This window comes from Giraffa tippelskirchi, chromosome 7, assembly GCF_054371585.1.
Source record: "Giraffa tippelskirchi isolate mGirTip1 chromosome 7, T2T-mGirTip1v1.2.pri, whole genome shotgun sequence".
Taxonomy (NCBI): Eukaryota; Metazoa; Chordata; class Mammalia; order Artiodactyla; family Giraffidae; genus Giraffa; species Giraffa tippelskirchi.
Genome location: NC_137281.1, coordinates 64062110 through 64082638, shown reverse-complemented (window position 1 = coordinate 64082638; position 20529 = coordinate 64062110). Strand labels below are relative to the sequence as shown.

The 20529-nt window shown below is 55.0% G+C and overlaps 2 protein-coding genes and 1 long non-coding RNA gene across 4 annotated transcripts in view; 2 read left to right on the top strand and 1 right to left on the bottom strand.

The window, feature by feature from the left end:
- The window catches only part of LOC145513994 (uncharacterized), a 159993-nt gene that overhangs the window by 92008 nt on the left and 47456 nt on the right, over positions 1-20529 (bottom strand). The window contains exons 8-9 of the long non-coding RNA XR_014059798.1: positions 14394-14505; positions 6758-6869 (exon numbers count right to left, since the gene is read on the bottom strand). This is a non-coding gene — a long non-coding RNA (uncharacterized LOC145513994). The remainder of the gene's footprint in view (positions 1-6757; positions 6870-14393; positions 14506-20529) is intronic.
- On the top strand, positions 10577-12355 carry LOC145513967 (uncharacterized). The gene is made up of 3 exons (XM_081511050.1): positions 10577-10742; positions 11142-11454; positions 11705-12355. Exons 1-3 carry the CDS (start codon positions 10608-10610, stop codon positions 12331-12333), a joined length of 1077 nt encoding a protein of 358 aa, XP_081367176.1. The 5' UTR covers positions 10577-10607; the 3' UTR covers positions 12334-12355.
- On the top strand, positions 14932-19996 carry LOC145513927 (uncharacterized). 2 transcript variants are annotated; one of them, XM_081510980.1, is made up of 3 exons: positions 14932-18383; positions 18783-19095; positions 19352-19996. In XM_081510980.1, the coding sequence occupies exons 1-3, from the start codon at positions 18147-18149 to the stop codon at positions 19972-19974; spliced, it is 1173 nt and encodes a 390-aa protein (XP_081367106.1). In that variant the 5' UTR covers positions 14932-18146; the 3' UTR covers positions 19975-19996. The 2 variants fall into 2 exon arrangements, with proteins under 2 accessions (XP_081367106.1, XP_081367105.1); XM_081510979.1 differs by having other exon boundaries at positions 19346-19996.

The window sequence follows — 20529 nt, the reverse complement described above, 5'->3', positions numbered from 1 at the left end:
CCTCACTGGGATGCCTGTGGCCTGGGGCTCCCAGAGGAAACAGCAGCACTCGCCCCACCGTGTGGTCACTGCTGCAAGTGCAGGCTGCTCCTCACTCCCCCTTGACAGTGTCCCTGAGGGCAGAACAGTGTGAATCTACTCAAGGTGGAAATGCAAACTCCGATGCAACCAAACTTCCCACAAGGTCTCCAAAACCACTCAGGAACAGGGAATTGGAAACTGCAGGGCATGACATGAATGGAGATGGAGACTTGACACCTTACACCGAGTTCACTTCCAGTTATCCCTAGACAAAGTTTCCATGAAAACTTGTCACAAATCTAGAAGAACAATGAGCAGAAACCGGACACGTGCTTTGAGTCTTCACACACAAAACTAAAAGGCAGTCCACAAAAAAACCCAGAGAATACAGTGGACTTTGCAAAATCAAAGATATCTACCGTGGGAAAGACCTCATTACAAAAGCAAAAGACAGGTCATACATCGCGAGACGAATGAGTGGAAACACAAAGCTTCTCAAGGACGTGTCTCCAAACAGACAAAGAACACCAGCACAACAAGCCTGTGAAAACTAGGGAAAGGTCTGAAGGGACGCCAGACTGAGGAAGACACACACAGAGTATCCCGGATGATGTCCAGCACTGAGGGCCTGAAGAAACAACAGTCTAGTTGCACTCCCTCAGGCCCGTGTGACCCTGGATGAGGCCTCTGTTTCCCGGTGGCTCTGAGAGATGGACAGGGAGGAAGGGGAAGAGAAATCACTTGCACTTCTAATACTCACGGCAAAGTCTTCCAATGAGAAGGGAATTATCACCCCCACTGACAATGCCATTCACTGAAGTGATACCCACGAGTCCATCTAACCCAGAAGGGAAGGAAGGACCTGTTCTCACAAAACGGCGAGAGATGGAAAAAAGAAGATCAAGCCCACACCAATCACTGGAAAGAGAAGCTGTGCTCAGGGCTTGAAAGAATTCCTATTGGGAAAATGATGTCACAGCCCCACAAGGCAATCCACAGCTTCGATGCTATTCCTCCCAAAATGCCAATGCATGTTCGCACCGAACAAAGAATTGCAAAAGGGGTTACGGAAACAGAAAAGAGCCTAAATTGTCAATACAATCCGACGAAAAAGCCCCGATACGGACGTCCAAGGTTGTGTGAAAGGAAATTAGACGACCAAACTAGGATCCTCAGGAGAGTATCGGAGAAGGCGATGGCGACCCACTCCAGTACTCTTGCCTGGAAAATGCCCTGGACGGAGGAGCCTGGTAGGCTGCAGGCCATGGGGTCGCGCAGAGTCAGACACGACTGAAGTGACTTAGCCGCAGCGGCAGCAGCAGGACAGTATGCTATTGGGAATACAACAACACACACAGATCCAGATCGATGGAATAAAGTTGAGGGTCCAGAAACAAACCCCGGCATCCAAGGTCAACTCATCTCTGACACAGAAGGGGAGAATATCCAAATGGGAACAAGAAAGCCTCTTCAATCAATGTCCATGGGAAAACCAGACAGCTACATCTGAAGAACGCTATTGGTTTTGATCTCACACCACCTCAATATCGGGGAAAAACCTCACCCTAAAGACTGATGTCATGAGATAGCTAGAAAGAAGCGTAGGTCAAAGGCTCCTTAACATCAGAGTCTCCTTGCCATTTGCTGGGCGGAGGTAGAAATGGGTCTCTTCAAGTAAGGGAAAGAGGGAAACCAAGTACACCAATGGGTATCCATCCAATGGAACCTCTTCACAACAGAGAAGCTAAGCATTCACAAATGCAAAAGATAGGAAACGGAACATGAGAGACTCCTTGCAAGTGGTGTATCTGAGAAGGGGTTCATATGGAAAGAGACGAAGAATGCACAGCACTCAGATTCCAAGAAACACCACCACCACCCTTGACCCTTCCCCCATGACCAACTCCGACCTAAAGCCTTTCTCTCCCTCTAACCTATCCCTAAAACATAACCCTCATCTAATCATATACATGTGCATTCCTAGCATCCATCCATCCACACACGAGAGAGAAAGAGGAAGACACAGACTGAATCGAGAAAGGAAAAGAGAGGGACACAGCCAGAGAGAGACACGGAACCAAAGAGAGGAAAGGAGTCGATGGTCCAGACTTTTCATCAATCTGTCTCGAAGGTAGAAGCAATGACAGCGCCCATCCACCCCAGAAGGGGGAAACGGACGGAAGGTTTGGAGAGGAAAAGACAAGAACGCAGGGAGCCATTAGAAGCTCAGCCACCCGCAGAAGCCGAGCTGGGACACTTGAACAGAATCTCAATGGAAACAGAGGACCAGAAAGTTGGCTACTCTTTTCTATCAGAGAGGGAGACCTTCGAGTCTTCCTTTCGGTCCTCCAACTTGCATGCGGGGTCTCCAAACAGTCAGGAGGGGGAGTGCCTTTTCCTGGGTACCACGGCGCATCCAGGCCTCGTTCTGCCCCATTCTGTGCTGTGTCAGCCCTGGATTGAGTCTTTCTTTCTGAAGTCTCAGCGCACAAGCTCCACGTGATATCGGCCCCAGGTGGAAAGGCATGGAGCTGCTCGTAGGTCGACAGACCTAGGAAACAGATGGGAGAATGACCCCCACTCTGCAGATGGAGAGACCGGGGAAACCCTGAGGGGCATATGCTTGTCCAGGGCCACACCACTTATGAGAAGAAGGAGCCTGGTCTGAGAGCAGCGGGGTCCTCGGAGCTCAGGCCCTGGCTGCACCCAGGCCTCCCCAGGGCTGTGGGCTGGGCTGTGTGGCTGTCACTGTGCCTGCACATGGCCTAAGGGGGGTGGTCGAGCAGTCAGAAACCCAGAGATTCCCTTGCGAAGTTTTGGGGAAGGGACCTCAGCACGAACCCCAGGAAATGATGTCACCTGCCGGCAACAGAACCCAACAGAACCCGCAACCCGGGTATCCAGGCCTCCAGAGTGGAGAGGAGCCCCCAGCCAGATCACTTGCTGCCAGGATGTTCTGCTGTTTGCCCCTGCCCAGAGGCCGGGGCCTCAGGAGAGCTCACAGGCAGTGTGCGTGGGCACCCTGTCGACGTTGGCTCAGGGCACCCCCGAGAGGCCTCTGGCCCTTTGCCCGGAGAAACAGAAAGGTAACACGGGGAGCCCCAGGCGGGGCCAGGCCACCTCTCCCATGCCACCCGGAAACACCGGGTCCTTTGCCTGTGTGTGTGGATGCGGGTTTCTCGGGGTGTGTCTCCCTCAAGGAAGCCCAGGCGGATGTGGGGTCAGAAGCCTCGGACAAGTTGTGTCCACACCCCAGGGGAGAGCAGGCTGGGTGGGATGGGGAGAGTGCGGGCAGCGCCGGCCGCCCAGGCTGACCTCACACCCTCAGGTGGGTCTCTATCCTCCCGGGTGGGGATCTGAGCAGACACACGTCTCTGACCCTTCTGGGAAGAGAAGTTCGAGCAGGCAGAAGCAGCGGCTCCACTGGCCAGGCCCAGCTCGGAAAACTCCCAGCACGGCTGGCTGACGGTCACTGTCGTTGCAGAGCTTCCCACGTGATGAGGCCGAGGACGGGGACACCCCGTCCACCTCCCGGAGGGAGGGGTCGGAGCACCACCCCCCCGCCCGTGAGGCCCAGTGCAGGCTCCAGGTGAGCGTGCCCACGGAGGCATCAGCCCCACCGGGGGCGAAGCGGAGGCGGGGAAGGCCTGCTGCCGAGACACCGCCCAGGATACACCCGGCGGCCCAGTCTGAGGCTGCCACGGAGCTCAGCACACCCGGCTCCGACCCAGAGTCCCGAGAACCCCGGCCTCTGAGGCAGCAGGAGGACCTGGAGCCCAGCACGCCAGAGCACAGAGGTGAGGACGCTGGGGCTGGTGCACGGGAGTGTGTGGGGAGGGGGTGCTGAGCTACACACGGACGAGTCCCCAAAAGATGCTGCTGGGCCTGCAGCAAGCGCTGGCCTCACACCCCCACCCCCATCTTGCACACTTCAGTCCCAAAAGACATCCGACCCTGGGTACTCTTTGGGAATCTCTTGGAAGCTTTCTGTCCCGGGATACGCACATGCCAAGGCTGGCCTGTGGGCAAACTTTGCTTCTCCCCCAGCTCTAGCACTGGCCTCCAACTGGAACCAGGCTCTACTTCCCAGACCTGTCCCTACAGAGGTGGTGGCTCCAGGTGCAGGACCCAGGGATCCACCGAGGCCAGATGGAGAACCGAGACTTGCCCTCGCAGAGACACCAGGCCAGCTTGGTACTGGCCAGCACACCGGGCAGATCGGATCTCCGTGCCTGCAGGGCCCCCAGCCCCAGGCACTGACGTCCCACCCCCTCAGCCAGAACCTCCACCTCCACGTGCACCTGTACCTGCTCGGGCTTTGGCAGGAGAACCCGAGGCAGAGGAGGAGTCACCGCCTCGGCAGGGAGAGCCTGCCCTGGCTCCCGCGCAACACCCAGACGCCGACGATGACTCACTCGCCCCTGCAGGAAGAACGAGCCCCCGCTCTGGGCAGAGACCCAGAGCCCTTGCCGGAAACACCACGTCCAGGGGAGCGGTCGGCTCTGCAGCCTCCATCCCTGTCTGCTCACCGTGGACGCCGGCAACTCGGTCTGCCCCCAGGGGACATGGAGTTCCTTTCCCCTGAACTGCTTTGCATTTGGTTTGTTTCCACCTTTCTGGTGATGTTTTATTTTGTGTATGGTTTCCTGTATTTCTCTTGGTTAAGTTGGGATTAGTAAACTTTTTCATCATTGTTGCAATTTGGGAACACTGTTGTGTAACTCTGGTGATACTGTGTTACCATCCCACTTTGTAGTTTCAGACCCGTTCGATCTTTATGCCCCACCCCCCAACAAAGCCTGGATTCAAGGCAAGCACGCCCTGTTCATCCCTCCCCCCGATCCTGAACAAAATTTCATCTTTTCTTTCTGCATTCCTTCCTATATTCTTGGTGTCCCCAATCAATGACTCTCAGTGAAATGACTGAAGGAGTTTTTTTCGGACTCTCCACCTACTGTAAGACTCCATTGGAGAGTTCTCATTTGTATGTCATTTGAACTAGCCTTTGATAGCTGAAAGGACGGTGTACGTCCTTTCAAGATATCATGTGCCAAACGAAGCCCTTTTGGCAAATGCCATCATTATCTCCAGGCAGGCATTGCTGTTTGAAGGGTGACATCTCAGCCAGAAGGCAGAGGCTGAGCTCCTCTTGTTGCACCAGCTCCCAAAAGAAGCCAAGAAAGGGAGCTGGAACAACAAAACACCCCAACGCCCAGGAAAGCGTTCTTCACGACAGAAGGCTAGAAAATGACCCAACAACCTTGTGGCCCAGAACCCCTCTAAAAAATCACTGTTCCATAAAAAAGAGAAACACATGGGAAGTTCCAAGGAGAGGCAATGCCCATGGCCAGTGTACTTTAGAGACGGCCTGACCGCTCCGGGGAAGACACGCACCGACGGAACCCCTTGGGAAACAGCAGTGATAGTCCTCACCGTCGTAAGGGTTTCCTCTGGGGACAACCTGCCCTGGGCACCACATGAGGGAGCAGACCGGCTTCTCTTCCTCTGCCCCCACACCATTCACTCATGAAGGCAGCTCAGGTGTTCTCATGCCCTGCCTGCCTGCCTGCCTGCCTGGCTCATCCGTGAGCTGCGCCCACCTCCAGGGCAGGACTCCACCTTCTCCTCTCTGTGTACCGTGAATCTGCACACAGTGGGCTTTCAGAACCTTAGGAGACTTGAGCCATTCCCACTGGAGCCAGAACCCTCCCCAGGAAGGAAAACAGCTGTGGAGTCATTTTGGCCCCAGCACTGGTTCCCAAACCCTGGCGGCTCCTACAGCCTCTACGGTGTGAAGAGGGAGGTCCCTTTTGACAGAGCTTTCCGGCTGTCAGATCTAAGCTGTTGTTTCCCTGTCAGCTGTGTCTCTTCCGTTGCAGCCAGGTGGGCCACGCTGCTCCAAAGGAGCTCACAAGCTGAGTTGCAAGGGAGGTATTGAGAGGACAGGGATGGCTACAACGTGCTGCAAACTGAGTGAGGGTCCCCACAATCCTCAGCAAAGGTCTGTGGTGTGCAAGTGGGGAGTACAGGGCCCCCAAGTTCCAAAGGAAGGGAGGTACTCGGGAGCTAAAGCCCTTGGCTGCTGTGGTAGCAGCTGCACATGGCAGCTCGTCCACAGTGCACTTCGAATGAGGTCATATGAGCGGGACTCTGGAAATGGCTCCGAAATCCAGAGAAAGGGGTCAGGGTATGTGGGAATCCGGCGGGGGTGGGGGGTGGATGAAGGAAGGTGTCCTTCCTCTCTCCAGTGCAATTTGGTTTGGTGAGTCTCAAAGCTACCAGATGGCACTTCCCAAGTCAGGCCCCCGCAGGAATCAGGGTGGGCTGTGTGCCTCGGCCCCTGCCACAGGGACAAGCCACACCAGTGGACTCCCTGAGCTCAAATGGCCGGATCTGGGGGTTCTGTCTGGGTGCACACCTCCTTGCTGTGGCCAAGTTCCCCCCTTCTCTGAGCACCAGCTTCATCCTCTCGAAGGAGGACATCGATTGCTACCTTGGCACGTTACTCTCTTCATCCTGTGAAGACTCATTAGGCTTATCCTACAATTACTAGCTGGCCCGAAGAGATATCTCCTGAATCCAGATTAAGCTGGAGTCTCCCAGGCTCATCTGGCATGTCTTCCCTGAAGTCTGCCAAAACCCACACCCTTGCATTTCCAGGGACTCCCCTTAGCCAGCTGGGCAGAAAACCCAGCATGCTTCAAACAAGCTGACAGACAAGCGGGAGAGGACTCACGGGCAGACGGCCTCCCTCAGGTCTCGGGTGGAGCTCTGGGACCACAGCAGCAACGGGCCATCCCAGCCCCTGGGCTCAGCAGCGCCCTCATTCTCAGGCCGGCGGCTCTGCCCTGAGGGGAGCAGGAAGGTCACCAACTGCCGCAGGCGGACCTCAAGCCCCTCCCACTGCTGGAGCCTGACCTCCCCCGGCCCCACCCCTTCCCCTACCCCAGCAGGACGAGAGCTCGTCTTCCCCTGGCTTCCAACGTGAGGCCCGGCCCTGGGCCCCGATTGGGCACTGCCCCAGTCCGGAGCCAATCACAGTGGCCAGGGAGGTGGAACGCACCGATTGGCCAGGGCCAGGTCATGTGACCATGCTCCCCAGGAAACTCAAATATTACCAAGATTCCCTAACAAACCAATGAACAAAATTATCCAGTAAACGCAAACCGTACTTTTTAATGAGGCCAATGTCACAGAAAAAAAAAAAAATGCTTCACAATGAACTGCTCAAGGAAGCTACTAAATAAACTTTCAGAAAAGTTAAGTCTTTTTTTTTTTTTTTTTAATAGGGTGACGGAGAGCTATACCTTTCCCATCTATGTGAATTTAGGTTTAAACTAGATTTCCCTTGGCTATTATATAAGACAAAAAACCCCACATCACCCCCTTTCACTCCCCCCACCCCCAAAAAGTGTTTTAGTCTATTGAGTTTTTGTGTCCTCAGTTGTGTCTGATTCACGGCAACTCACGAACTCTACACAGCCAGGCTCTTCCGTCCATGGAATTCAGGGCAATTTTTTTCTGTCACAGTAAATGCCCACCCTGGTGATCCAAAGGCAAGGGCTCAGAGGCTCCTGAGAGACTAACTCCTTTCAGCTGAGCACAGAGATGGCTCCTCACTGGGATGCCTGTGGCCTGGGGCTCCCAGAGGGAACAGCAGCACTCGCCCCACCGTGTGGTCACTGCTGCAAGTGCAGGCTGCTCCTCACTCCCCCTTGACAGTGTCCCTGAGGGCAGAACAGTGTGAATCTACTCAAGGTGGAAATGCAAACTCCGATGCAACCAAACTTCCCACAAGGTCTCCAAAACCACTCAGGAACAGGGAATTGGAAACTGCAGGGCATGACATGAATGGAGATGGAGACTTGACACCTTACACCGAGTTCACTTCCAGTTATCCCTAGACAAAGTTTCCATGAAAACTTGTCACAAATCTAGAAGAACAATGAGCAGAAACCGGACACGTGCTTTGAGTCTTCACACACAAATCTAAAAGGCAGTTCACAAAACAACCCAGAGAATACAGTGGACTTTGCAAAATCAAAGATATCTACCGTGGGAAAGACCTCATTACAAAAGCAAAAGACAGGTCATACATCGCGAGACGAATGAGTGGAAACACAAAGCTTCTCAAGGACGTGTCTCCAAACAGACAAAGAACACCAACACAACAAGCCTGTGAAAACTAGGGAAAGGTCTGAAGGGACGCCAGACTGAGGAAGACACACACAGAGTATCCCGGATGATGTCCAGCACTGAGGGCCTGAAGAAACAACAGTCTAGTTGCACTCCCTCAGGCCCGTGTGACCCTGGATGAGGCCTCTGTTTCCCGGTGGCTCTGAGAGATGGACAGGGAGGAAGGGGAAGAGAAATCACTTGCACTTCTAATACTCACAGCAAAGTCTTCCAATGAGAAGGGAATTATCACCCCCACTGACAATGCCATTCACTGAAGTGATACCCACGAGTCCATCTAACCCAGAAGGGAAGGAAGGACCTGTTCTCACAAAACGGCGAGAGATGGAAGAAAGAAGATCAAGCCCACACCAATCACTGGAAAGAGAAGCTGTGCTCAGGGCTTGAAAGAATTCCTATTGGGAAAATGATGCCACAGCCCCACAAGGCAATCCACAGCTTCGATGCTATTCCTCCCAAAATGCCAATGCATGTTCGCACCGAACAAAGAATTGCAAAAGGGGTTACGGAAACAGAAAAGAGCCTAAATTGTCAATACAATCCGACGAAAAAGCCCCGATACGGACGTCCAAGGTTGTGTGAAAGGAAATTAGACGACCAAAGTAGGATCCTCAGGAGAGTATCGGAGAAGGCGATGGCGACCCACTCCAGTACTCTTGCCTGGAAAATGCCCTGGACGGAGGAGCCTGGTAGGCTGCAGGCCATGGGGTCGCGCAGAGTCAGACACGACTGAAGTGACTTAGCCGCAGCGGCAGCAGCAGGACAGTATGCTATTGGGAATACAACAACACACACAGATCCAGATCGATGGAATAAAGTTGAGGGTCCAGAAACAAACCCCGGCATCCAAGGTCAACTCATCTCTGACACAGAAGGGGAGAATATCCAAATGGGAACAAGAAAGCCTCTTCAATCAATGTCCATGGGAAAACCAGACAGCTACATCTGAAGAACGCTATTGGTTTTGATCTCACACCACCTCAATATCGGGGAAAAACCTCACCCTAAAGACTGATGTCATGAGATAGCTAGAAAGAAGCGTAGGTCAAAGGCTCCTTAACATCAGAGTCTCCTTGCCATTTGCTGGGCGGAGGTAGAAATGGGTCTCTTCAAGTAAGGGAAAGAGGGAAACCAAGTACACCAATGGGTTTCCATCCAATGGAACCTCTTCACAACAGAGAAGCTAAGCATTCACAAATGCAAAAGATAGGAAACGGAACATGAGAGACTCCTTGCAAGTGGTGTATCTGAGAAGGGGTTCATATGGAAAGAGACGAAGAATGCACAGCACTCAGATTCCAAGAAACACCACCACCACCCTTGACCCTTCCCCCATGACCAACTCCGACCTAAAGCCTTTCTCTCCCTCTAACCTATCCCTAAAACATAACCCTCATCTAATCATATACATGTGCATTCCTAGCATCCATCCATCCACACACGAGAGAGAAAGAGGAAGACACAGACTGAATCGAGAAAGGAAAAGAGAGGGACACAGCCAGAGAGAGACACGGAACCAAAGAGAGGAAAGGAGTCGATGGTCCAGACTTTTCATCAATCTGTCTCGAAGGTAGAAGCAATGACAGCGCCCATCCACCCCAGAAGGGGGAAACGGACGGAAGGTTTGGAGAGGAAAAGACAAGAACGCAGGGAGCCATTAGAAGCTCAGCCACCCGCAGAAGCCGAGCTGGGACACTTGAACAGAATCTCAATGGAAACAGAGGACCAGAAAGTTGGCTACTCTTTTCTATCAGAGAGGGAGACCTTCGAGTCTTCCTTTCGGTCCTCCAACTTGCATGCGGGGTCTCCAAACAGTCAGGAGGGGGAGTGCCTTTTCCTGGGTACCACGGCGCATCCAGGCCTCGTTCTGCCCCATTCTGTGCTGTGTCAGCCCTGGATGGAGTCTTTCTTTCTGAAGTCTCAGCGCACAAGCTCCACGTGATATCAGCCCCAGGTGGAAAGGCATGGAGCTGCTCGTAGGCCGACAGACCTAGGAAACAGATGGGAGAATGACCCCCACTCTGCAGATGGAGAGACCGGGGAAACCCTGAGGGGCATATGCTTGTCCAGGGCCACACCACTTACGAGAAGAAGGAGCCTGGTCTGAGAGCAGCGGGGTCCTCGGAGCTCAGGCCCTGGCTGCACCCAGGCCTCCCCAGGGCTGTGGGCTGGGCTGTGTGGCTGTCACTGTGCCTGCACATGGCCTAAGGGGGGTGGTCGAGCAGTCAGAAACCCAGAGATTCCCTTGCGAAGTTTTGGGGAAGGGACCTCAGCACGAACCCCAGGAAATGATGTCACCTGCCGGCAACAGAACCCAACAGAACCCGCAACCCGGGTATCCAGGCCTCCAGAGTGGAGAGGAGCCCCCAGCCAGATCACTTGCTGCCAGGATGTTCTGCTGTTTGCCCCTGCCCAGAGGCCGGGGCCTCAGGAGAGCTCACAGGCAGTGTGCGTGGGCACCCTGTCGACGTTGGCTCAGGGCACCCCCGAGAGGCCTCTGGCCCTTTGCCCGGAGAAACAGAAAGGTAACACGGGGAGCCCCAGGCGGGGCCAGGCCACCTCTCCCATGCCACCCGGAAACAGCGGGTCCTTTGCCTGTGTGTGTGGATGCGGGTTTCTCGGGGTGTGTCTCCCTCAAGGAAGCCCAGGCGGATGTGGGGTCAGAAGCCTGCGGACAAGTTGTGTCCACACCCCAGGGGAGAGCAGGCTGGGTGGGATGGGGAGAGTGCGGGCAGCGCCGGCCGCCCAGGCTGACCTCACACCCTCAGGTGGGTCTCTTTCCTCCCGGGTGGGGATCTGAGCAGACACACGTCTCTGACCCTTCTGGGAAGAGAAGTTCGAGCAGGCAGAAGCAGCGGCTCCACTGGCCAGGCCCAGCTCGGAAAACTCCCAGCACGGCTGGCTGACGGTCACTGTCGTTGCAGAGCTTCCCACGTGATGAGGCCGAGGACGGGGACACCCCGTCCACCTCCCGGAGGGAGGGGTCGGAGCACCACCCCCCCGCCCGTGAGGCCCAGTGCAGGCTCCAGGTGAGCGTGCCCACGGAGGCATCAGCCCCACCGGGGGCGAAGCGGAGGCGGGGAAGGCCTGCTGCCGAGACACCACCCAGGATACACCCGGCGGCCCAGTCTGAGGCGGCCACGGAGCTCAGCACACCCGGCTCCGACCCAGAGTCCCGAGAACCCCGGCCTCTGAGGCAGCAGGAGGACCTGGAGCCCAGCACGCCAGAGCACAGAGGTGAGGACGCTGGGGCTGGTGCACGGGAGTGTGTGGGGAGGGGGTGCTGAGCTACACACGGACGAGTCCCCGAAAGATGCTGCTGGGCCTGCAGCAAGCGCTGGCCTCACACCCCCACCCCCATCTTGCACACTTCAGTCCCAAAAGACATCCGACCCTGGGTATTCTTTGGGAATCTCTTGGAAGCTTTCTGTCCCGGGATACGCACATGCCAAGGCTGGCCTGTGGGCAAACTTTGCTTCTCCCCCAGCTCTAGCACTGGCCTCCAACTGGAACCAGGCTCTACTTCCCAGACCTGTCCCTACAGAGGTGGTGGCTCCACGTGCAGGACCCAGGGATCCACCGAGGCCAGATGGAGATCCGAGACTTGCCCTCACAGAGACACCAGGCCAGCTGGGTACTGGCCAGCACACCGGGCAGATCGGATCTCCGTGCCTGCAGGGCCCCCAGCCCCAGGCACTGATGTCCCACCCCCTCAGCCAGAACCTCCACCTCCACGTGCACCTGTACCTGCTCGGGCTTTGGCAGGAGAACCCGAGGCAGAGGAGGAGTCACCGCCTCGGCAGGGAGAGCCTGCCCTGGCTCCCGCGCAACACCCAGACGCCGACGATGACTCACTCGCCCCTGCAGGAAGAACGAGCCCCCGCTCTGGGCAGAGACCCAGAGCCCTTGCCGGAAACACCACGTCCAGGGGAGCGGTCGGCTCTGCAGCCTCCATCCCTGTCTGCTCACCGTGGACGCCGGCAACTCGGTCTGCCCCCAGGGGACATGGAGTTCCTTTCCCCTGAACTGCTTTGCATTTGGTTTGTTTCCACCTTTCTGGTGATGTTTTATTTTGTGTATGGTTTCCTGTATTTCTCTTGGTTAAGTTGGGATTAGTAAACTTTTTCATCATTGTTGCAATTTGGGAGCACTGTTGTGTAACTCTGGTGATACTGTGTTACCATCCCAATTTGTAGTTTCAGACCTGTTCGATCTTTATGCCCCACCCCCCAACAAAGCCTGGATTCAAGGCAAGCACGCCCTGTTCATCCCTCCCCCCGATCCTGAACACAATTTCATCTTTTCTTTCTGCATTCCTTCCTATATTCTTGGTGTCCCCAATCAATGACTCTCAGTGAAATGACTGAAGGAGTTTTTTCCGGACTCTCCACCTACTGTAAGACTCCATTGGAGAGTTCTCATTTGTATGTCATTTGAACTAGCCTTTGATAGCTGAAAGGACGGTGTATGTCCTTGCAAGATATCATGTGCCAAACGAAGCCCTTTTGGCAAATGCCATCATTATCTCCAGGCAGGCATTGCTGTTTGAAGGGTGACATCTCAGCCAGAAGGCAGAGGCTGAGCTCCTCTTGTTGCACCAGCTCCCAAAAGAAGCCAAGAAAGGGAGCTGGAACAACAAACCACCCCAACGCCCAGGAAAGCGTTCTTCACGACAGAAGGCTAGAAAATGACCCAACAACCTTGTGGCCCAGAACCCCTCTAAAAAATCACTGTTCCATAAAAAAGAGAAACACATGGGAAGTTCCAAGGAGAGGCAATGCCCATGGCCAGTGTACTTTAGAGACGGCCTGACCGCTCCGGGGAAGACACGCACCGACGGAACCCCTTGGGAAACAGCAGTGATAGTCCTCACCGTCGTAAGGGTTTCCTCTGGGGACAACCTGCCCTGGGCACCACATGAGGGAGCAGACCGGCTTCTCTTCCTCTGCCCCCACACCATTCACTCATGAAGGCAGCTCAGGTGTTCTCATGCCCTGCCTGCCTGCCTGCCTGCCTGGCTCATCCGTGAGCTGTGCCCACCTCCAGGGCAGGACTCCACCTTCTCCTCTCTGTGTACCGTGAATCTGCACACAGTGGGCTTTCAGAACCTTAGGAGACTTGAGCCATTCCCACTGGAGCCAGAACCCTCCCCAGGAAGGAAAACAGCTGTGGAGTCATTTTGGCCCCAGCACTGGTTCCCAAACCCTGGCGGCTCCTACAGCCTCTACGGTGTGAAGAGGGAGGTCCCTTTTGACAGAGCTTTCCGGCTGTCAGATCTAAGCTGTTGTTTCCCTGTCAGCTGTGTCTCTTCCGTTGCAGCCAGGTGGGCCACGCTGCTCCAAAGGAGCTCACAAGCTGAGTTGCAAGGGAGGTATTGAGAGGACAGGGATGGCTACAACGTGCTGCAAACTGAGTGAGGGTCCCCACAATCCTCAGCAAAGGTCTGTGGTGTGCAAGTGGGGAGTAGAGGGCCCCCAAGTTCCAAAGGAAGGGAGGTACTTGGGAGCTAAAGCCCTTGGCTGCTGTGGTAGCAGCTGCAGATGGCAGCTCGTCCACAGTGCACTTCGAATGAGGTCATATGAGCGGGACTCTGGAAATGGCTCCGAAATCCAGAGAAAGGGGTCAGGGTATGTGGGAATCCGGCGGGGGTGGGGGGTGGATGAAGGAAGGTGTCCTTCCTCTCTCCAGTGCAATTTGGTTTGGTGAGTCTCAAAGCTACCAGATGGCACTTCCCAAGTCAGGCCCCCGCAGGAATCAGGGTGGGCTGTGTGCCTCGGCCCCTGCCACAGGGACAAGCCACACCAGTGGACTCCCTGAGCTCAAATGGCCGGATCTGGGGGTTCTGTCTGGGTGCACACCTCCTTGCTGTGGCCAAGTTCCCCCCTTCTCTGAGCACCAGCTTCATCCTCTCGAAGGAGGACATCGATTGCTACCTTGGCACGTTACTCTCTTCATCCTGTGAAGACTCATTAGGCTTATCCTACAATTACTAGCTGGCCCGAAGAGATATCTCCTGAATCCAGATTAAGCTGGAGTCTCCCAGGCTCATCTGGCATGTCTTCCCTGAAGTCTGCCAAAACCCACACCCTTGCATTTCCAGGGACTCCCCTTAGCCAGCTGGGCAGAAAACCCAGCATGCTTCAAACAAGCTGACAGACAAGCGGGAGAGGACTCACGGGCAGACGGCCTCCCTCAGGTCTCGGGTGGAGCTCTGGGACCACAGCAGCAACGGGCCATCCCAGCCCCTGGGCTCAGCAGCGCCCTCATTCTCAGGCCGGCGGCTCTGCCCTGAGGGGAGCAGGAAGGTCACCAACTGCAGCAGGCGGACCTCAAGCCCCTCCCACTGCTGGAGCCTGACCTCCCCTGGCCCCACCCCTTCCCCTACCCCAGCAGGACGAGAGCTCGTCTTCCCCTGGCTTCCAACGTGAGGCCCGGCCCTGGGCCCCGATTGGGCACTGCCCCAGTCCGGAGCCAATCACAGTGGCCAGGGAGGTGGAACGCACTGATTGGCCAGGGCCAGGTCATGTGACCATGCTCCCCAGGAAACTCAAATATTACCAAGATTCCCTAACAAACCAATGAACAAAATTATCCAGTAAACGCAAACCGTACTTTTTAATGAGGCCAATGTCACAGAAAAAAAAAAAAAATGCTTCACAATGAACTGCTCAAGGAAGCTACTAAATAAACTTTCAGAAAAGTTAAGTCTTTTTTTTTTTTTTTTTTAATAGGGTGACGGAGAGCTATACCTTTCCCATCTATGTGAATTTAGGTTTAAACTAGATTTCCCTTGGCTATTATATAAGACAAAAAACCCCACATCACCCCCTTTCACTCCCCCCACCCCCCAAAAGTGTTTTAGTCTATTGAGTTTTTGTGTCCTCAGTTGTGTCTGATTCACGGCAACTCACGAACTCTACACAGCCAGGCTCTTCCGTCCATGGAATTCAGGGCAATTTTTTTCTGTCACAGTAAATGCCCACCCTGGGTGATCCAAAGGCAAGGGCTCAGAGGCTCCTGAGAGACTAACTCCTTTCAGCTGAGCACAGAGCTGGCTCCTCACTGGGATGCCTGTGGCCTGGGGCTCCCAGAGGGGACAGCAGCACTCGCCCCACCGTGTGGTCACTGCTGCAAGTGCAGGCTGCTCCTCACTCCCCCTTGACAGTGTCCCTGAGGGCAGAACAGTGTGAATCTACTCAAGGTGGAAATGCAAACTCCGATGCAACCAAACTTCCCACAAGGTCTCCAAAACCACTCAGGAACAGGGAATTGGAAACTGCAGGGCATGACATGAATGGAGATGGAGACTTGACACCTTACACCGAGTTCACTTCCAGTTATCCCTAGACAAAGTTTCCATGAAAACTTGTCACAAATCTAGAAGAACAATGAGCAGAAACCGGACACGTGCTTTGAGTCTTCACACACAAAACTAAAAGGCAGTCCACAAAACAACCCAGAGAATACAGTGGACTTTGCAAAATCAAAGATATCTACCGTGGGAAAGACCTCATTACAAAAGCAAAAGACAGGTCATACATCGCGAGACGAATGAGTGGAAACACAAAGCTTCTCAAGGACGTGTCTCCAAACAGACAAAGAACACCAGCACAACAAGCCTGTGAAAACTAGGGAAAGGTCTGAAGGGACGCCAGACTGAGGAAGACACACACAGAGTATCCCGGATGATGTCCAGCACTGACGGCCTGAAGAAACAACAGTCTAGTTGCACTCCCTCAGGCCTGGGTGACCCTGGATGAGGCCTCTGTTTCCCGGTGGCTCTGAGAGATGGACAGGGAGGAAGGGGAAGAGAAATCACTTGCACTTCTAATACTCACAGCAAAGTCTTCCAATGAGAAGGGAATTATCACCCCCACTGACAATGCCATTCACTGAAGTGATACCCACGAGTCCATCTAACCCAGAAGGGAAGGAAGGACCTGTTCTCACAAAACGGCGAGAGATGGAAGAAAGAAGATCAAGCCCACACCAATCACTGGAAAGAGAAGCTGTGCTCAGGGCTTGAAAGAATTCCTATTGGGAAAATGATGTCACAGCCCCACAAGGCAATCCACAGCTTCGATGCTATTCCTCCCAAAATGCCAATGCATGTTCGCACCGAACAAAGAATTGCAAAAGGGGTTACGGAAACAGAAAAGAGCCTAAATTGTCAATACAATCCGACGAAAAAGCCCCGATACGGACGTCCAAGGTTGTGTGAAAGGAAATTAGACGACCAAACTAGGATCCTCAGGAGAGTATCGGAGAAGGCGATGGCGACCCACTCCAGTACTCTTGCCTGGAAAATGCCCTGGACGGAGGAGCCTGGTAGGCTGCAGGCCATGGGGTCGCGCAGAGTCAGACACGACTGAAGTGACTTAGCCGCAGCGGCAGCAGCAGGACAGTATGCTATTGGGAATACAACAACACACACAGATCCAGATCGATGGAATAAAGTTGAGGGTCCAGAAACAAACCCCGGCATCCAAGGTCAACTCATCTCTGACACAGAAGGGGAGAATATCCAAATGGGAACAAGAAAGCCTCTTCAATCAATGTCCATGGGAAAACCAGACAGCTACATCTGAAGAACGCTATTGGTTTTGATCTCACACCACCTCAATATCGGGGAAAAACCTCACCCTAAAGACTGATGTCATGAGATAGCTAGAAAGAAGCGTAGGTCAAAGGCTCCTTAACATCAGAGTCTCCTTGCCATTTGCTGGGCGGAGGTAGAAATGGGTCTCTTCAAGTAAGGGAAAGAGGGAAACCAAGTACACCAATGGGTTTCCATCCAATGGAACCTCTTCACAACAGAGAAGCTAAGCATTCACAAATGCAAAAGATAGGAAACGGAACATGAGAGACTCCTTGCAAGTGGTGTATCTGAGAAGGGGTTCATAGGGAAAGAGACGAAGAATGCACAGCACTCAGATTCCAAGAAACACCACCACCACCCTTGACCCTTCCCCCATGACCAACTCCGACCTAAAGCCTTTCTCTCCCTCTAACCTATCCCTAAAACATAACCCTCATTTAATCATATACATGTGCATTCCTAGCATCCATCCATCCACACACGAGAGAGAAAGAGGAAGACACAGACTGAATCGAGAAAGGAAAAGAGAGGGACACAGCCAGAGAGAGACACGGAACCAAAGAGAGGAAAGGAGTCGATGGTCCAGACTTTTCATCAATCTGTCTCGAAGGTAGAAGCAATGACAGTGCGCCCATCCACCCCAGAAGGGGGAAACGGACGGAAGGTTTGGAGAGGAAAAGACAAGAACGCAGGGAGCCATTAGAAGCTCAGCCACCCGCAGAAGCCGAGCTGGGACACTTGAACAGAATCTCAATGGAAACAGAGGACCAGAAAGTTGGCTACTCTTTTCTATCAGAGAGGGAGACCTTCGAGTCTTCCTTTCGGTCCTCCAAATTGCATGCGGGGTCTCAAAACAGTCAGGAGGGGGAGTGCCTTTTCCTGGGTACCACGGCGCATCCAGGCCTCGTTCTGCCCCATTCTGTGCTGTGTCAGCCCTGGATGGAGTCTTTCTTTCTGAAGTCTCAGCGCACAAGCTCCACGTGATATCAGCCCCAGGTGGAAAGGCATGGAGCTGCTCGTAGGCCGACAGACCTAGGAAACAGATGGGAGAATGACCCCCACTCTGCAGATGGAGAGACCGGGGAAACCCTGAGGGGCATATGCTTGTCCAGGGCCACACCACTTATGAGAAGAAGGAGCCTGGTCTGAGAGCAGCGGGGTCCTCGGAGCTCAGGCCCTGGGTGCACCCAGGCCTCCCCAGGGCTGTGGGCTGGGCTGTGTGGCTGTCACTGTGCCTGCACATGGCCTAAGGGGGGTGGTCGAGCAGTCAGAAACCCAGAGATTCCCTTGCGAAGTTTTGGGGAAGGGACCTCAGCACGAACCCCAGGAAATGATGTCACCTGCCGGCAACAGAACCCAACAGAACCCGCAACCCGGGTATCCAGGCCTCCAGAGCGGAGAGGAGCCCCCAGCCAGATCACTTGCTGCCAGGATGTTCTGCTGTTTGCCCCTGCCCAGAGGCCGGGGCCTCAGGAGAGCTCACAGGCAGTGTGCGTGGGCACCCTGTCGACGTTGGCTCAGGGCACCCCCGAGAGGCCTCTGGCCCTTTGCCCGGAGAAACAGAAAGGTAACACGGGGAGCCCCAGGCGGGGCCAGGCCACCTCTCCCATGCCACCCGGAAACAGCGGGTCCTTTGCCTGTGTGTGTGGATGCGGGTTTCTCGGGGTGTGTCTCCCTCAAGGAAGCCCAGGCGGATGTGGGGTCAGAAGCCTGCGGACAAGTTGTGTCCACACCCCAGGGGAGAGCAGGCTGGGTGGGATGGGGAGAGTGCGGGCAGCGCCGGCCGCCCAGGCTGACCTCACACCCTCAGGTGGGTCTCTTTCCTCCCGGGTGGGGATCTGAGCAGACACACGTCTCTGACCCTTCTGGGAAGAGAAGTTCGAGCAGGCAGAAGCAGCGGCTCCACTGGCCAGGCCCAGCTCGGGAAACTCCCAGCACGGCTGGCTGACGGTCACTGTCGTTGCAGAGCTTCCCACGTGATGAGGCCGAGGACGGGGACACCCCGTCCACCTCCCGGAGGGAGGGGTCGGAGCACCACCCCCCCGCCCGTGAGGCCCAGTGCAGGCTCCAGGTGAGCGTGCCCACGGAGGCATCAGCCCCACCGGGGGCGAAGCGGAGGCGGGGAAGGCCTGCTGCCGAGACACCGCCCAGGATACACCCGCCGGCCCAGTCTGAGGCTGCCACGGAGCTCAGCACACCCGGCTCCGACCCAGAGTCCCGAGAACCCCGGCCTCTGAGGCAGCAGGAGGACCTGGAGCCCAGCACGCCAGAGCACAGAGGTGAGGACGCTGGGGCTGGTGCACGGGAGTGTGTGGGGAGGGGGTGCTGAGCTACACACGGACGAGTCCCCGAAAGATGCTGCTGGGCCTGCAGCAAGCGCTGGCCTCACACCCCCACCCCCATCTTGCACACTTCAGTCCCAAAAGACATCCGACCCTGGGTATTCTTTGGGAATCTCTTGGAAGCTTTCTGTCCCGGGATACGCACATGCCAAGGCTGGCCTGTGGGCAAACTTTGCTTCTCCCCCAGCTCTAGCACTGGCCTCCAACTGGAACCAGGCTCTACTTCCCAGACCTGTCCCTACAGAGGTGGTGGCTCCAGGTGCAGGACCCAGGGATCCACCGAGGCCAGATGGAGAACCGAGACTTGCCCTCGCAGAGACACCAGGCCAGCTGGGTACTGGCCAGCACACCGGGCAGATCGGATCTCCGTGCCTGCAGGGCCCCCAGCCCCAGGCACTGATGTCCCACCCCCTCAGCCAGAACCTCCACCTCCACGTGCACCTGTACCTGCTCGGGCTTTGGCAGGAGAACCCGAGGCAGAGGAGGAGTCACCGCCTCGGCAGGGAGAGCCTGCCCTGGCTCCCGCGCAACACCCAGACGCCGACGATGACTCACTCGCCCCTGCAGGAAGAACGAGCCCCCGCTCTGGGCAGAGACCCAGAGCCCTTGCCGGAAACACCACGTCCAGGGGAGCGGTCGGCTCTGCAGCCTCCATCCCTGTCTGCTCACCGTGGACGCCGGCAACTCGGTCTGCCCCCAGGGGACATGGAGTTCCTTTCCCCTGAACTGCTTTGCATTTGGTTTGTTTCCACCTTTCTGGTGATGTTTTATTTTGTGTATGGTTTCCTGTATTTCTCTTGGTTAAGTTGGGATTAGTAAACTTTTTCATCATTGTTGCAATTTGGGAACACTGTTGTGTAACTCTGGTGATACTGTGTTACCATCCCACTTTGTAGTTTCAGACCCGTTCGATCTTTATGCCCCACCCCCCAACAAAGCCTGGATTCAAGGCAAGCACGTCCTGTTCATCCCTCCCCCCGATCCTGAACACAATTTCATCTTTTCTTTCTGCATTCCTTCCTATATTCTTGGTGTCCCCAATCAATGACTCTCAGTGAAATGACTGAAGGAGTTTTTTCCGGACTCTCCACCTACTGTAAGACTCCATTGGAGAGTTCTCATTTGTATGTCATTTGAACTAGCCTTTGATAGCTGAAAGGACGGTGTACGTCCTTTCAAGATATCATGTGCCAAACGAAGCCCTTTTGGCAAATGCCATCATTATCTCCAGGCAGGCATTGCTGTTTGAAGGGTGACATCTCAGCCAGAAGGCAGAGGCTGAGCTCCTCTTGTTGCACCAGCTCCCAAAAGAAGCCAAGAAAGGGAGCTGGAACAACAAACCACCCCAACGCCCAGGAAAGCGTTCTTCAC